This window comes from Perissodus microlepis, chromosome 20, assembly GCF_051167445.1.
Source record: "Perissodus microlepis isolate ML-2025 ecotype Zambia chromosome 20, ASM5116744v1, whole genome shotgun sequence".
Lineage (NCBI taxonomy): Eukaryota > Metazoa > Chordata > Actinopteri > Cichliformes > Cichlidae > Perissodus > Perissodus microlepis.
This window is the reverse complement of record NC_140480.1, coordinates 28,066,869-28,084,539: the sequence shown is the minus strand read 5'-3', so window position 1 is coordinate 28,084,539 and position 17,671 is coordinate 28,066,869. Positions and strand designations below refer to the sequence as shown.

Sequence of the window (17,671 nt, the reverse complement as noted above, 5' to 3'; positions counted from 1 at the left end):
ATTAGTAATTCCTTTTCTGCATAATTTTATATTATTGTTAATGATAAATTAATTAAAGCAACAAAACAACCTGAAGAGCCGGTTCGGAGCCGAAAGAGCCGGCTCTTTTTAGTGAGCCGAGCCGAAAGAGCCGGATCTCTAAAAAGAGCCGGAAATCCCATCACTACTGCTCAGTAACATTCAATATTTATTATTTACTGTTACTTGTGGTTATGTTGGTTGTTGCTGTGGATGCGGATGTGCTCATGTGTACGCCGCTGCTTTGCGCTGCGTTTGGCTGGGAATTGTTGAAATTAAATGTTTACATCTTTGTATATGAATCACATGAATTAGCGCACTGTACATCACCCAAAGAAATTTCTACTTACTAAATCTGGACCTGGATATCAGCTTCACACCAGCCATTCGTAGTGTTATAAGTCTACTTCACGATCTTCTGAAGAGTCCTGAGTGTTTGGTGACTTCTGAGTGACTTTTAAGTTTAAACAATACTCTGGCACGGAAAAGGTTACGGCTTTCTTTGGACTTTTATATCCCTGAAAAAATGCTTCCTCTCTCTCACAGAATCTGTTGATTTCGGAGCCTTGAATTGGTTCAAAGGCCTTGACTGTCTTACTCGCCACATATTGACAAAAATATTCGTTTTGATTTATTTTATTATTATTATCGATATTACAATATTTCTCTGACTGTAATAGCTCGTTTTTAAGCCTCCCAGTTATCAGTATTGTGATCACACTATTGCTTTAATATTATTGAGACTACACAACACATTCATTCCTGACCTCCACATATCCAGCTGAACAGGATTACTATACTCTGTGTAGATTTACACATTCTTTCATGGAACATTGAAATAACTGTGTTGTGTAGATTTTTAACATATCTCCTGGATCATTACTAACTGTATGTTTAGTTTTACTTGTAGAGTTGTTGGTAAGACCAGACAAGGAGCTCAAACAATTTCATTTTATGGTTCCCAAAACAAAACAAGCCGAAAAACAATGAAAATAATGTCAAAAACTTTTAAAAACAACTATGTGGAAACGGTAAGAGTGTGCAGATCATCCAGCAGAGGGCACCATTATATCAAAAAATCGTTCAAATGTGACTTAAAGCTTTATTAAATGAAGCATGTCTATTAAAGTATAGTTACTACTTTTCAAAGGTGGTGGCTGTAAATGCTGCACTTGAAGCACAGTCCTTACCAGTTAGGGCATTTTAAAGATCTCGAGGTGAAATATTGTGGAATTTTTTCAAACTTGCTAAATGTGTCATTTATAGAAGAGAAATAACAGCTTTTGAAAAATTGAACGTTGATCTGAATTCTGAGAAAGCTGCAAAAAGTTAGCTGGAAAATGAACAGTGCAACAGATTTCACAGAAGCTGGCGGAAAAAAAACAAACTAAATTCATTGTGGTTGGATTCTGTTTTAATCAAGATTTTCATGGATTCATGCACATTCTCCACTTCCTGGTATCAAACAACAAACATTTTACAGTGCTCAGGATGACTTCATTTACATGCAACAATTTTGACTTTTTCCTTTTTTAAAAACAAAAACAAAATGCTTCAAATTCATATTTTGAATGATCACTTTCCCCCCTGTAAACCTCTCTGATATAAAAAGCTTACATTTAGATATGATAAAAATAACTGAGTCACTGACTCAAAGCAAATAACTATAAAATATGATACAAAATAAGCAGCCCGAGCATCTTCAGGTCATGGTGTTGCTCACAGTCCCATCACAGAGGGAAGCACAGCAGCACCTGTGGAAGGAGAGTGCTTTCAGTCCACTCAGACGGACCATCTTGCATCCGAATCCGGGACTTTCCAGTTCAGCTGGAAGCCTTTGTCGTAGACTTCGTAGAGCACCTTCGTCACGTAATGATTCCCTCCTTCCTGATACAGCTCCAGGTACTTCCTGTAAAGCTTCAGGGCCGTGCATGAGTCCTCCGTGCTGTCGTGGGTTTCTCCCTGGATGTTGAGGCCTGTGGACATGAAAAAAAGGTCAGGAATGATTCAAATGAGTGTTCAGCTTCAGTGTTCAGCTTCAGATTACAGTGTGGATATGAGGAATTAACACATGCTTTAGTGCATGAACTCAAAAAAGCCTCTAAATACTTTGTTGTTCAGATTTAATTCCAAGATGGGTTTGATGACAACTAAAACATCATGAACTATACTGACTTCAGTAACATGAGCGGATTATCCAGTTTACATATTTGGATCCTAATCCCTCTCACAGTAATAATGTGATTTAATTCGATTACAGACTCATATTTGGATTATTTGGATTTGATTTTGTTTTTTTGTTTCTACTAACTTACCAAGAAAATACCAAGCAAGGAATTTCAGAGAAATCATCCTCTTGTAGGGCAATCGGAAGAGGTGGACGGTGTCAATAACTTGATCTTTGGGAACCTTAAGAAAAAAAAAACAAAACATTAAAATCAAAGCACATCTATAAAAAACACATCTCTAAACTATATGAACTAATTTGAAATTTAAAACTGATGAAATAACGTACCACTAAATTAATGACACGAAAGTCATTCTGCAGGCCGTGGCCGACGAAGCGAACTCCTGCATCGATGAGGAAGCGTAGCTTCAGGTAGGTCGACTTCAGCGTGGTCACGTGCTTAGATGATACTGTGGCATCCAGGTCTCCAGGTTCGATTCCAGAGTATTTTGTCAAATAGTCGACCACCTGGAAGAACAAATTGACAAGTTAGCGGGTGGATCCTTGAAACATTATATATTCATTCTTTTAGGTCATCGTGGTCTTTTCTCTCTGCAGCTTCTCACCTGCTCCTGAGTGGAGATGTAGTCATCGATAAAGGGGACCCCCTCGTTGGGCCCCTGACCCCTCACACAGGTGATCCTGGCCACAGACATCTGACTGGGCATGATGGTCGATTTGGTGCCGCCGCTATGCAGCACTGCTTCCTCCTGCAAACGCACATATTCAGGGGTCAATTTTGTTTTAAATACTTGAGTCAGATTAGCTGAACTACTGAAAATATGTACTAGGAATATTTAAAATTGTTTTTAATCCTATATTATAATTAATGATGCCAGACTTACCTCACTGAGCTTTACAAACTCAGCGTCCAGCCCCACCAGGTCACCAGCCTGCGGCATCTCACTGACTGTGAGTGGGATGAAAGTGGCGTATGTCTTGCTCTGCTTCTCAGTCCGATATAAGTCGGATTTGACTTCAGACTGATTGTGCTGACACTCACTGCGGAGGTCGTATTTGGTGTGGTAGTTTCTCTTGGTGTAACACAGGATGGCTGGCACTTTCCAGCTCACATCAAACTGTGCAGCCTCAGTCTGAAAACAAAAGGAGAAACATTTTTAAATGACTGCACACATTAAAGTTAGCATGAATAAACAAGCAGGAATCTTATCTAGGATCCTTACCTTCTCAATCGGCTCAATGAGGAAGTCATTGAAGAGGTACCACTGCTGGCGAGAGACTCCCTGAAATAATAAAATCATTTTGAATGTTAAAAATTAAACTTTTTGTAGTCAGCAGATGTCAAACTTTTCTTATCTAAGCGTCACTCACCTCTTTTCTTTGATGGTAGGTCTCACCCACTTTGATGTGTGCGACCAGATTACCACCCGTGCCAGCGTCCAGGATGTGCGGCACCGTGACCACTAAGTCATACAGAGAAGCTCCCTCCGCCTGTTCAGCAGCACTTAACTAGTAACAGAAAGTGCAAATAATTGTAAGATAAACTTTTTCATTGCACAAAAGTTGAGAAATTCATGTGTTACAGAAACAAAAACACTAAAACCAACCTATAGTTCAATATCTACAGATTAGTGTAATAATGTTTTAAAAATATTGCTCCTGGAAATATGGTTTTAATTTTGAAGTCAAATTTTAACTTGGTGATGAAAAGTTACTCAATTATTTCTTCAAGTGCAAAGATCAGCTGAAAATCTAAAGTCCTCACCTCCTCGCCCTCAGGCCAGCTGCTGATCTCCAGTCTCTGACTTTTGCTGAGGGACATCTTGAGAGTGGCGGGGATCCACACGTGACGCTGATCCTGATCTGTCTTCTGCATGGATTTGTTGAAGGCGTACTATAAAAACAGAAACATGGGCAATCATGTAAATAATGAACACATAAATCATTAGTTTCTTTGTTTCTTTTAACTGTATTTAAACACGGTGAATCAGTCGCTTACCTCGGCCTGAACCTTCCAGAATTCGGCCTCTTTGCTGCTGTTCACCTCACAGTTTATCACCAAAACATCTGGGAGACGTTGAATGTTGCGTGTCTGCACCTACAGTGTAACACAAAGAAATGATTACCCTGCACAAAAGGTAACAATCAACCATAAATGATTTGTCATTATGAGTGAATGAAAGCTGTAACTCACTGTGGGCTGATACTTGTCACAGTTTCCACACCATGTGTGAGATCTCTGCTGCAGGCAGATGCTTTTCTTCAGGATCTCAGCAAAGTCGTGCTCCTTTATTCTTTTTCCTGAAGTGTCAAAGTACAATGAATATCAGTGTACATCAAATCAAGCAGATATTTCCCTCTGCTCATTCAAAAACTAAATTAATTCAAACCATTATGTAATCATTAATAGTTCAAGCTTCAAAGACAGAGTAATTCACAGTCACAGATATCCATGCTCTCAGTGCTCTCAGACTCACCTTGAGAGTCGGGGTAATGCATGTTGAACAGCGACATGAGGGAGGAGTGGACTGTTTCTATGCCACAGAGACACAGGCTGCGGTTCTCAACGTCAGAACAAAACAGCTCTCTAATGACAGAGTCGCCAGAGGAGCCCAGAGAACTGCAACACAAACACAAATCACAGTTTCAGAAACCAGAAGGAAAACTCTGCATTTATAAACAAACATAATGATAAGACTGGGACAGTGTCCAGTAAGAATGCAGGTCAACAACGATGTGTTTTACCTGCTCCTGGTCGTCCTGTAGGCCCGTGGATCCTCCTGCTCCTGTGTCTCCTGGAAGAGCTGGTAGAGGATGAAGTGATTCCATCTCTGGATTATGCGACCTAGCTCGACTGTTCCTGTCGTCTCCTCACAGTTTGAGAGTATCAGGCCCATCTCTTTGGCTTCAGGGACGTTTCGAAGTGCTCTGAGGAAGTTGCTGGCCTTAAGGAAGAAGACATTAGAGGTTACTTTGGGCAGTCACAACAAAATGAGATTTCAAAGTAAGAGCCTTGCAATCCCCAACAGATTGAAAAAAAAAAGAAAGAAAGAAACTTACCTGACATGGATCTCCTTGTGACAAATCCAACATGTGGAAGAGGAAGCCGAGTTCACAAGCCAAACAAAACTCCTTGTGGCACAAATGATTCTGAACAAGGCAGCGAACTGGCTCCAGGAAGTATAACACCTAAGATGCAAACATAAAAGACCCATGGAACATTTGACAAATTGTCTCATATTAAAAATTAAATGTACACATTGTGAATCTTCAGCTTCTTACCTGGATCATGCAGTTACAGTAGGCGTTGGGAATCTGCGGCTCCAGGCCAGCAAACAAGGTCCTGTTGTAATGTTTGAAGTCAAAATCTTCCCGTCCACGTTTAGAGTATTTAATTGTCACCTGAAGCACAACAAACACATCTTTGTCACATGTTTTGGAAATCAAAGCTTGTAGCAACACTCTAGAAATTGTTACATATCATAATTAACTGTATCTCTATGAACACCAGGGTGAAACATAGCAAGTCCAACCTTTCTGTACTTTTCGGGAACAGTGTGAAGGAGCGGCTCTTCATCACTCTCTGCTGGAGATTCAGGGACGTGGTTGTAATAACCAGGTGTCCCTTCTTTATTTGCAGGGACCTGCAAACAACAAACAGGGGAAAAAACTTAAAATACACCACGTGGAGATGGGTTTAACTTTTTTTGTAAATTTATTACAATATTGTAAAAATGACAGTTTAAAAGAGCAACAAGTTTTTTACATACCTGGTTACAGGGGCAGGCGTAAGGATTTTCCACATAACTGTTGAAGCCAACAGTTTCAATAGTTTGTGGGATTTCTGGGTCCATCCCAGGAGCCCATCTGTTGAAAAGAAACATGTTTTAGATGGAAACCTTTAATGGGAACTACATGAGACTCTAATTTTGAGAACTGCTTTTAAAATATTGAGCAAACCATTTATATCAACTGGGGAAGACTCGACATTATCTTACAAACTTTTATTGAATCTGACAACAATATTTATGAACGCTCTAATGCAAACTCTTCAGTCTCGTTAGTGATTGTGTTACCTTGAGCTGGGTGTAGCCTGGGCAGTGGGGATGGGAGAGCAGGGCTGCAGGTTATGATTCCAGGTCAGCTGAGGCTGTGCATCCACAACGCAGGGCTCTCTGGAGTAGACGTTAAACATAACGTCCCGAGTATCGGACCAGAGACGCACACATCCCCCCGAATCTCCAAAGGCTAAGGCTTGTTTGCTGGATGAGACCTCAAAACTTGTGAGAAAGTGGCCGTTTGTGTTGACGTGGAAAATATCCGCCACGTTGGCGAGGCCAGTGGGCTCACAGAACTGACACTCACCTGGAAAAAGACACAGAATGCAGGCAGTTATAGCAAAGCCACAAATCACACAAAGAAATTGTGTGTCACATTTTTTGGCCAAACATAGTAAGACTATGCTACAGAAAACTGGACTAAAGAATCCTGTAGCCAGCTTCATACCTGTCTGTGAGATGATTGCGAGCCGTGACGTGTAGGTAGGAATGAAGCGCACGAAGAAGGGATCCACATGCACCCAAAGGGGGGTTGCAGCTCGCATCATGCGGAGGTCATACACCATGAGGAAACGTTCATTCAGCCCTCGGCTGGAGAACCCACTCACAGCCAAAAGGTTTCCGTGAACATCAAAGTCTGACAGGCCACCAGGAAATGCGTCAAACTTTTGTGTCCTAAATGTGCGCAAGTCTCGAAGGGTCACCTGTTATCAGCAGAGGGTCAGTGTTAGAGAGATATAAACCAAACCTCGTCAAACTGATGCAATCAGGGGATACTTACTTTGCCAGAAGGGTGCCCAAAGACGAAGAAACGATTGGTCTGACGCATTATTGTCACTCCAGGTGCCTCCACTGTGAACTGGAAGGACAATCGAGACAGCAGACAGTCAGACACTCGCTGTGAAGTCAGTTGTATGATGTGCCAGTGGTGTAAGCATAGATAGTTGTGGATTTTGATAAACATAAGCCTGGTGTCTTACTTTTTGAGTTTCTTGAAGTGTGTTCATGTCAACTTCAACCACATAGTTTTGTAATCCCCCCATGAGCAGCATGTTATCAGTCATGAGGAGACTGTGCATATCAGCTCCTTCTTCCATCCTGCAAAGCACCAAAAATTGCCATTAATTCAATAACATAAGGAATAATTTCACAGCTTCAGGTCATCAACAGTCAATGTAACACTTACCGATAATCAAACATGACGAGGCCTCCACGAGTGTAACATCTGAGGTTGCACTCAGAAAGGAACAGCATGCCTGTGTCCAAACTCTGCATGTGTCTGATGGCATCAGTTGCGTGCACTTGGAAAGAAGAGTAGCGTGCCATCGTAGGTCCAAGGAAGGATTTTACATGACCCTAAGAGAAGAGCACAAATATTATTAAACAGTGCAAAGTTTAAGGTGAATGTAGAAGAAACAAACTCTGCTGAAGCATCATTTTGGCTCTTACCGTGTAGTTTCCCATCCAGAGCATTTCCCGCTGCAGGTCAAAATGTGTTGCAGTGACGGGGATGCCAGCTTCTGAAACTTTACTGTGCAGCTCAGAAAAAATCCCCTTCCTTACGTGCACAGGTTTAGGAACGGTCACAGCCAGCTCCTGTGTGTACATTCTCACGTCTTGGTGGAGGTTTGGATTCAGATATGAGTTCATGGTGGGCTCCAGTCCCCCAGGAGTCCACTGAGGAGACCAGTGAGGAGTCCAGTGAAGAGAGTTCATAGTCCTGTGATGGTTGGCCCAGTATTCACCTAATCTTTTGTTGAGAGCTTCAAAAATCTTCTTGAGTTCAGCTAAATCAGCCTGCAGAGGAACTGGAACTTCTGTAAATAGTAGTACTTGCAGGTTTAATCCTGATCTCTTGAAATGAAGAAAACTGGAGTCCAGATCTAAAGTCTGATGGAGAGAGCCACGTATTTAACCTCCACTGGGATTCAAGGCGGTCCTAAGAGTCGTTGACTGTCCCTGCATTAAACGTTAGGCTCACAGGTTTCAGGGTCTGAATCAAGGTGGGTGTGGCTGAGTTTACATGAATACAGGTGTGAATTCTTTGGGAGACGTGGGCATCGTGTCATCATTAAGCCCGCATTAAGGTGTCAGAGGGGGGTTGACCCAGTTTTTGCCTGAGCGTGTTGTTTCTGAATTGCACCAAGATAATGAGTTTGATCAGACTGGGAGGACCTCGTTTAGCACGCTTAATCCACACCTTGATTAACAGCCGTCGTCAACAGGTCGTCAAAAGCACTAAATTCCTTGGTGTCCGAGATGCACCAGATGTTGAGTTTGAGTCTTCTGAGCTTCTCCAACAAATTTGCTGCATGTTGGACGACAGTTATGTTACACATATTGTAACAAACTAACCATGATTTAATCAATCAAATGGTCCTTTAGCGTGACTGTTGTTAAAATTCACTGGATTAATGTCAGAGTTCAGTCTTCATCCTGTGTATCCAGGTAGTTGTTGTTCTGAAGTGGTGATCAAAAAGTTGTGGAAATGGATCCATATAGATGAAAAACATTATCATCAGCGGTGAATTCAACATTTCAGTAACAATTAAAATAAAAATTGACTGGATTAATCTCAGAGTTCAACATTGATTAAATAAAATTAAAGTTTTAAACTTTACAGGTTTTATTTTCTCATCCAATTAATGAAAAATACAACTTTTGGTTGAGCCCTAGCTGAAACCATATAATCCAAATTTGATGCCCTCATTGGTTGAGTCAGTTCAATTGAAGCTGATAGTTGACTGTTGATTAAAGATATTTTCAGCTATTGTCTGTTATCTGTTTCAGTGGTATTGATTAACCTTGGAATGGTGATTGTTTGGTTTTAATTAACAAAGGACCATCAGCACTTGTCCAAACTGCATTTGTGTGAATAAAATAAATGACAACCAACATTCAAAAACACAAAAATGAGCACTTTTATTGATTTCATCATGTTCCTGTTTCCATCAGTGGTTTATTCAACAAACTAGCTATAACAAGTTTATGATCTTACAATAAAGACACTTAAGTCATTTTCCTCAGCCTGTGCTTTTCTGGGTCAACTTCCTGTTTCACGTTTGACCCACTCACCCGTGTCACAGCAATAGAACATGAAAATTTAAGCTTTTTAACTTTTTTAGCAAAGAATTTAACTCAGGAAAATAAACCCTGTGTAGCCTTAATTCAGCTTTTAACATGTTTAGTGTTACTAACAAAGAAAAGATCCACAGACATGAATTGGGCCGAAACAAAAGAAAAAGTCCTTTATGGGGCAGGCTTGTTGGAGACCAGGCGGGGCTCATTTAACCCTTCTGATTCACACCTTGATTACCAGCTTGAAACCTGTGACCCTAAAAACAAAGACAAGCTCAACGACTCTCAGGACCACACCAACCATAAAATTAAACAACAGTTTGTCCCATTTTTGGAAAACATCTTTTGCTCCTGGAGTAAAATAAAACAAATACTATAAAGATTAGTTTCATGTGGTTTGAGCGACTTCCTGTATCTGTCCTTGTGGCAGCAGAGTTAGAGAAAGTGTGCAGCAGATTAGTTTGAATTTCAAACACAATTTGTCTAAATGTTGAAAAAGCCTGAATATTTAAATACTGTTTAAGTCTTCTTTGATCTTTTATTTCACAGTCTGACTTACACTGCAGCTGCCATCTTGTTTTTAAAAATGACTGCCCTCCAGGAAAAATAAAATACATATATTTGTATTACACGAACATTGCCAAGTCATTTACTGGCTAATAACTTATATTTATCAATTACATTTAGTACATTTAGGACCTCTGAAGGGTAACATCCTCTAGTGTCTCAAAAATGTTTTTACTTGCTGGTTTGACACAACCTGAGCCGTGTAACTGTCTAATAGTAGGTGTGGGGAGCCCTGCCCCCCAGGACATGAAGCAGGAATGGAGGAGATCAAGGCCCCAGACATCTACAGGCCCCCCAGAGCACGAGAGTAGTGTAGCAAAGTAACTGCGCAAATTGCTCGTTATTTTCTGCAGGCTGTGTGAGGCTGTGTCTTACTGAAGTCTGACACCGACAAGGTCACACTAACAGCTGCATTTTGATATTTGAATATCGTGGTTATGTTTTGACTGAGAGAAGAAAAGAAAAAAACGAAGTAGACGAAAATCGCTCCAATTTCAATTATGGGTCGATCTGTGTGAGGATATTAAAAAAGAAAAGTTCATCTCAGTTTTGCTGTTCCATAAAATATCAGTATTATTCCTGAAGAGCAGAAACGGAGAGACAGAGAGGGAACACAACATTTTGATCCCAACCCTCATATTTACCTATTAACAATTAAAGAATGCCTAATTGGGACCTGACTGAAAAGCTGATTAAAATGAGAAATGGACCCTTTCATTCAAAGCAGGACACAAATGTGTTCAGTTAGTCACAGCTAAACATAAAAGTACAATAACAAAAATATGAGCAAGGATTGATGCTTGACTTTAATGGCAACTTTGACAATTAATTCTCATGGATTTCTGTCAATTTGCAAATTGTATGTACTATGTATAAAATTTGTCTGTTTAATAAAAACAATTTGTTTTATTGTTCATATCTATGAAATATAATGTGGATAAATGGGACAAAGGTTGAACTGAATCTTAACATTTATCAGATCACAGGTGAGGCTGTGTTAAAGCAGCAAGGAAAACATTTTTTGAGAAACTAGAGGATGTTGAATTTCAGAGGTCCTAAATATGCATTATTTAAAGGTCTTAAAGGTCTTCTGAGTTTTTGCTTTTTGGTTGTGCAAACAAACTAAATACAGGTATGTTACTTTTCCTGGAGGGCAGCCATTTTTAAAAACAAGATGGCAGCTGCAGTGTAAGTCAGACTGTGTCAGACCTTCGTCCCGTAATGATTCCCTCCTTCCTGAAACAGCTCCAGGAACTTCCTGTAAAGCTTCAGGGCCGTGCATGAGTCCTCCGTGCTGTCATGGGTTTCTCCCTGGATGTTGAGGGCTGTGGACATGAAAAAGAATGATCAGAAATTATTCTGCTTTCTTTCTCTCTCAGTCTATCTTTCACAAGCTCAAGATATAATTCTTACAGAGGCTATATAAAGTGCTAGTGGTTGTGAGTGGTGGTTCAGTCCATGTTATTATTGTGTGTTTGAGGGTACAGTTGTCCATTGTGTGTGTGTGTAGGTGGTTGTGGTGTGTGTATGTCCAGTCCATGTGTTAACGTGGGTCAGATGTCAGGAGGCAGAGTTCAAGAGTCTGACAGCTGTGGGGAAGAAGCTGTTCCGGTACCTGGTGGTCTTAGTCCGGCGGCTCCTGTAGCGCCTCCCAGAGGGCAGGAGGGTGAAGAGTCCATGTGATGGGTGACTGGGGTCTTTGATGATTTTCCCAGCCCTTTTCAGACACCGCTTCCTGTAGATGTCCTTTATGGCAGGGAGTGGTGCTCCGGCGATGCGCTGGGCAGTTTTCACGACCCTCTGCAACGCCTTCCGGTCCGAGGCAGAGCAGTTCCCGTACCAGACTGTTATACAGTTGGTCAGGATGCTCTCGATGGTGCAACGATAGAAGTTCACCAGGATGTCTGAGGACAGGTGGTTCTTCCTCAGAGTCCTCAAGAAGAAGAGGCGCTGGTGAGCCTTCTTGACCAGCTTGGAGCAGTTGGTCGTCCAGGTGAGATCCTCGGAGATGTGGACTCCCAGGAACTTGAAGCTGCTCACACGCTCCACAGCCGTCCACTTAATGTGGATGGGTGGATGTGGGTCAGCATCCCTCCTGTAGTCCACGATGAGCTCCTTGGTCTTCTCGGTGTTAAGCAGCAGGTTGTTTCTGTCGCACCACTCAGCCAGACGATCCACCTCCTCCCTGTAGGCGGCCTCATCGTTGTCACTGATGAGGCCAATCACCGTGGTGTCATCTGCAAACTTAATGATGGTGTTGGAACCATCAGCAGGTCTGCAGTCGTGGGTGAAGAGGGAGTAGAGGAAAGGGCTCATCACACAGCCTTGTGGTACACCGGTGTTCATCGTGATTGTAGATGAGCAGCGGTTATCCAGCCGGACATGTTGGGGGCGGTTGGTCAGGAAGTCCAGTAACCGTTTGAGGGAACTGATGCCCAGGTCTGTCAGTTTCCTGATGAGTTGTGAGGGGAGGGTTGTATTGAATGCTGAACTGAAGTCTATAAACAGCATTCTGGCGTAGGTGGTGTTGTTGTCCAGGTGTGAGAGGACAGAGTGCAGTGCGATGGAGACTGCATCCTCTGTGCTCCTGTTCTGGCGGTATGCGAATTGGTGGGGGTCCAGGGTGGGGGGGGAGACAGGATTTGAAGTGTGCTAGGACCAGCTGCTCTAAACACTTAGTGATGATGGGGGTGAGTGCTACTGGGCGGTAGTCATTGAGGCAAGATGGGTTGGAGTTTTTGGGTATCGGGACGATGGAGGTGGATTTGAAGCAGGCCGGTACCACAGCGTGGGCCAAGGACAGATTGAATATGTCTGTGAGCACTCCTGCAAGCTCCCCAGGACACGCTCTGAGAACATGCCCGGGGATGCCATCGGGACCTGCAGCCTTGTGGACATTGATCCTGCTCAGCACCGCTCCTACATCGGTGGGGGAGAGAGTCAGAGGTTGGTGGTCTGGCGTCACGTCTGCTTTGGTTACTGATGTTGAACTTTATTTTGTTCATAAGGTTAATTATTAGAGTTGCCAACCATCCCGTAAAAAACGGAATCGTCTCGTATTCAGAGAAAATATTACGCGTTTCGTATTTAGGTGAAAAGGAACAGTTTGTCCCGGACTTCAGCTACAATGAAAAAGACACAAAGCTGGAGTTATTCTGTGTCTTTGCTGCACAGCTGCCTCTTCTTCTCTCATCCTCTCACCCTCCCTCTCCTGTTTCTACTTCAGTCATGAAACTGATCAATGATCAGCTGATCGGCTTTTCTCTGTTGTTTATTTATTTCCCCACTTTGCGCCAGAAAGAGGAGACCAGCGGATGTCGCGCTAAACAACAGCAGCACTTTTAAGCTTGATCAGCTGTTGTTAGAATTTATTTAATATTAATTTCTAGTATCAGCTGATGTTTGCTGGAGCCACAGCTGTAAACCTGCTGGTCATGATATCGGTTTGGTTATGTGATGAGAGGGAAACATGAAGACGAAACCAGGAGATGTCCTTACTGAATCATCAGAGCTGTGATGGAGAAACAGGTTTACCTTTTAGTTAACATGAATGAGTTGAAGGGAAGTGATGAACTGTTTCTGAGAGACAAATAACACCAGGATCCTTTTCTAAGTAGCTGACAGCTGGTAACTGTGCAGGGGCGGGTCTAGCAAAGTGTTGCCAGGGGGGCAGGTAGGGCATTAACAGGGAGAGGGGGGCACAAGGAAATACTTTCTTATTCTCATTTAAAATGTCTCACTTTTAAAAAAATAATTATCTGAGTCTTGCAACAAACAATTGATAGATTGATACATATATACCATCAGAACAGTGTACATCACTGTCACAACAGTGTTTATTTTCATTCAAAGGCTTTATGATTTTTGCTATAATGGTGGGCCGGTCTCTAGTCAAAATGCCCGGGACGATTTTTTTGTCCCAGTCCAGCTCTGTATGCAGCTCATCTTCAGTCTGGTGTTACCTACATCTTCCTATTCAGAAGGCAGAATTTCCGAGTTCTGAGTACAATCGAAAGCACCACGACTGCAGTTTTTGTGTTGGATGTAAAAAGCAGGCTAGGATAGAATCAGGCGTGGGATTTCTCTCGTGGAAATGTGCACATTATTTTTTCCTTTCTATTGGTAGGTGGCACAGTGCACTTGTGGCAAGTAAGCAAGCTAGAAGACTGGCAATCTTGCTGGGTATCCAGTTACAGAAGCAACACATTAACAAGAGAATTCTGAGTAAAACCAAAGTTACTTTCCCTAGTAACAAGTTACTCTGAAAGTAACGAGTAACTTGAAGTAACTGAGTTACTTTTGATAGAAGTAACTAGTAATGTAACTAAGTTACTAATTTAAAGTAACTTACCCAACACTGGACACTACTCATGTCAGCACTTATATTTCTGACCTCGTGTTATAATCGATTAAACGCGATCTCCTCCCTTTTGCCCCCATTTTTGATGTTGTGGGTACAAATGATCAGGCATGACATTCTCATAATAAATCAGATAAAATACTGCAAATAATTAATCCTGCATTTGTGTGATTGAAATGTGTGTGCAATGACACCGTTTTAAAGATTTGGCCTAAATGATCGTGGCTCAAGAGTTGGGAGTTCGCCTTGTAATCAGAAGGTTGCTGGTTCGAGCCCCGGCTTGGACAGTCTCGGTCGTTGTGTCCTTGGGCAAGACACTTCACCCGTTACCTACTGGTGGTGGTCAGAGGGCCCGGTGGCGCCAGTGTCCGGCAGCCTCGCCTCTGTCAGTGCGCCCCAGGGTGGCTGTGGCTACAATGTAGCTGCCATCACCAGTGTGTGAATGTGTGTGTGGATGACTGGTTGTGTAAAGCGCTTTGGGGTCCTTACGGACTAGAAAAGCACTATACAAATACAGACCATTTACCATAATGAGCAGATAAATATTTTTGAAATCTGGGCGTATTTCCAGGCACTAAGTGTATTCTTGACTATCATACAGCTCACACAATTAGAACATTGCATAACATTTTTTTTTCCATCAGTTTTCAAATCCAAAAAATACATTGTAGCTGCAGTGATTCCTTAATTAGTCAATGATTAGAGTTCAATTCGGCTGGGAAATATTAACTGCTGTTTTTGAGAAGTAGTGTTTTTAACACAGGAAACATAAAAAGAAAATATGAGAGAGAAAAGATGGACGTTCAGCTTTAGAACTTTTCTGCTCTGGTTCAAAAACGTCCTCCTGTTGGAGCAGTTTAACTGCAGCAAACCAAAGGTGAACACGGTGCACACGGGCAGAAAATAGATTTGTTTGTTAAAGTCACAACCTTTGGTTTAAGGTTCACAAGGAAACTGAAGTTCCTGGTTTATTGGAAACCACAGTATATATTAACCACAACCAAGTACTTTATTGACAGATATGACAGTGAACAGTGAGAAAATATACATAACACTGTTTTGTTATATTTTTTGCATGTATCAGAGACCTGATTAAATACTGCATAGGTCACTATCAGCATAAAGATTTCAATGTGTTGGTGACTGCATAAAACACAAGTTAGCATCAGAGAATATAAGGACATGGTTTAGCTAGCAATCATTTTTGCAAGCCAGAATTTTATAGTTAGCTAATTTAGTTGGCTAATTTACCAGCCACATAAGCCCTGGGAGTTTTTGTGTTTCAATAACATTAAAACCAAATGAAGGTTCCTCCATTATTCAAATTCCTACTGATGCTAAATAGAGTTGACCCTGATAGATAAATTCCATGGACTGTTCCCTTTCATGAGTGAGTGATATTGGTTTTTGGTGTCTTCTCCCTGTCGTATGATGAGGGTAGAGCTGTACATTTTAGTTAGAACATGGTTTATCATATTTAGGTTGAAACTAACTTGCTAAATTCATGTGAACTTCTAACTGCACTGAACTTGGTGAAGTCCTTATTGTAACACCTCTGAGAACAGCTGCACATTGAAAGACCATTTTTAACTCTCAGAGGTGCCTCAGTTGGTTTGACTGTGGGGACTGAAGGAGCATCTGGATCTGGAAACTTCTAACAACATCAAACAAACAAAGCACTTGACAGCAGTCAGACACTTTTCTTTTTCCCTGCCATGTTTTCTTTACAGCCCAGGTTTTACTGCTCAGGAAAAATAACTCTAAGGGGAAGCCTTTGTTACTCAGTGAGAAGTCAAGACTAGGGTTATTTTTTAAGCTCATTTAAAATACCTGCTGTACAGGCTATAAAAAAATGTACATTTATGATCACTATATCAACAAACATGCACAGAAATACACAATAAAAACATAACAGTCAATAAAACAGCTGAAACAGCTAAAGCTGAAAGCCAGTCAGAGTAAACTAATTTCTAACAGAGTCTTAAAATGATCAGACAGCTCTTATGTTAATCGGGGAGGTTATCCTAAAGATTAGTGGCAGCCACCAAAAAGACTCTGCCACCATGTTCACTAGATACTAGACATATTTCTTTGGCTGAATGTGATTGTGCTGCTGATTTTTGCTGGATGTTTCACAGATGTGCTGAGCAGGCTCACTTTGACTTAAGCTACCACTGTACTGATTCTTTGGTAAGTGTTGTGTTTCCAGGTGCTGAATTGTACTATATGCTGTTTAGCCAACAGAAAGCTGAATTTCATTTAAAATACACTTAATGACAAGAGATACTTGACTGTTGATTTGGTTTACCATTAATAATCCTGGAAGTTAGACGACCTCTGGAAGGTGGACTAGCTTTAGATGAAAACCATACTCAGGTCTCTCCACTGATGCTTATTTTTAACAGTGGACGTCTTTCAGGATCTCTCTCCACCAACCAACATGGAATCTACTGCCTTCATCAGATGCTGCTCTCCACATAGTTTCATTTGCCTTTCATGATAAAAGTGACCACTCCATGAGAACCATGAAATACTCTTCAGCGTGTGACACAAATTTCCCTCTTGAATTCACAATGTGTAGTTTCATAAGCATTATATGTCTAAATGATGTAACACAGATACTCATTTTTTCTTAAGTTAGGAAGATAAGTGAAAAAGACCAAACAATTGATCCAGGGCAGGCAAAGGCTCTTCCATGCTCACGAACAAGAGAGTGTAAGGTGAAGATAAGGGTTATTTGAAATCAGCAAAGCTTCCAGAAGAGCTTGTGAAAGATAGAGTGAGAGAGAAAGAAAGGAGAATAATTTCTGATCATTCTTTTTCATGTCCACAGGCCTCAACATCCAGGGAGAAACCCATGACAGCACGGAGGACTCATGCACGGCCCTGAAGCTTTACAGGAAGTTCCTGGAGCTGTATCAGGAAGGAGGGAATCATTATGGGACGAAGGTCTGACACAGTCTGACTTACACTGCAGCTGCCATCTTGTTTTTAAAAATGGCTGCCCTCCAGGAAAAGTAACATACCTGTATTTAGTTTGTTTGCACAACCAAAAAGCAAATTTGTTAATAGGTAAATATGAGGGTTGGGATCAAAATGTTGTTCTCCCTCTCTGTCTCTCCGTTTCTGCTCTTCAGAAATAATACTGATATTTTATGGAACAGCAAAACTGAGATGAACTTTTCTTTTTTAATATCCTCACACAGATCGACCCATAATTGAAATTGGAGCGATTTTCGTCTACTTTGTTTTTTTTTCTTCTCTCAGTCAAAACATAACCACGATATTCAAATATCAAAATGGAGCTGTTAGTGTGACCTTGTCGGTGTCAGACTTCAGTAAGACACAGCCTCACACAGCCTGCAGAAAATAATGAGCAATTCGCGCAGTTACTTTGCTACA

General features: G+C 41.4%; 1 protein-coding gene across 1 annotated transcript; it reads right to left on the bottom strand.

The window, feature by feature from the left end:
* Window positions 1-849: 849 nt before the first annotated feature.
* On the bottom strand, window positions 850-8,362 carry LOC146364773 (PAN2-PAN3 deadenylation complex catalytic subunit PAN2-like). Its single transcript, XM_084918263.1, has 22 exons — window positions 7,714-8,362; window positions 7,451-7,620; window positions 7,245-7,362; window positions 7,046-7,123; window positions 6,713-6,968; window positions 6,283-6,571; window positions 5,977-6,073; window positions 5,740-5,850; window positions 5,489-5,608; window positions 5,267-5,395; window positions 4,952-5,151; window positions 4,684-4,826; window positions 4,401-4,507; window positions 4,206-4,304; window positions 3,972-4,100; window positions 3,578-3,715; window positions 3,430-3,489; window positions 3,091-3,339; window positions 2,812-2,955; window positions 2,534-2,713; window positions 2,334-2,427; window positions 850-1,994 (listed from the first exon to the last, which is right to left on the bottom strand). The coding sequence occupies exons 1-22, from the start codon at window positions 7,978-7,980 to the stop codon at window positions 1,801-1,803; spliced, it is 3,372 nt and encodes a 1,123-aa protein (XP_084774389.1). The 5' UTR covers window positions 7,981-8,362; the 3' UTR covers window positions 850-1,800.
* Between the last annotated feature and the right edge of the window lie 9,309 nt (window positions 8,363-17,671).

Coding starts and splice junctions, on each gene's coding strand:
- LOC146364773 (XM_084918263.1), bottom strand. CDS start 7,980: ATGAACTCTCTTCACTGGACTCCTCACTGGTCTCCTCAGTGGACTCCT. Junction 6,074..6,282: donor CAGGCTACACCCAGCTCAAG/GTAACACAATCA, acceptor TCTTTTCAACAG/ATGGGCTCCTGGGATGGACC. Junction 1,995..2,333: donor CCTTGCTTGGTATTTTCTTG/GTAAGTTAGTAG, acceptor TCATGTCCACAG/GCCTCAACATCCAGGGAGAA.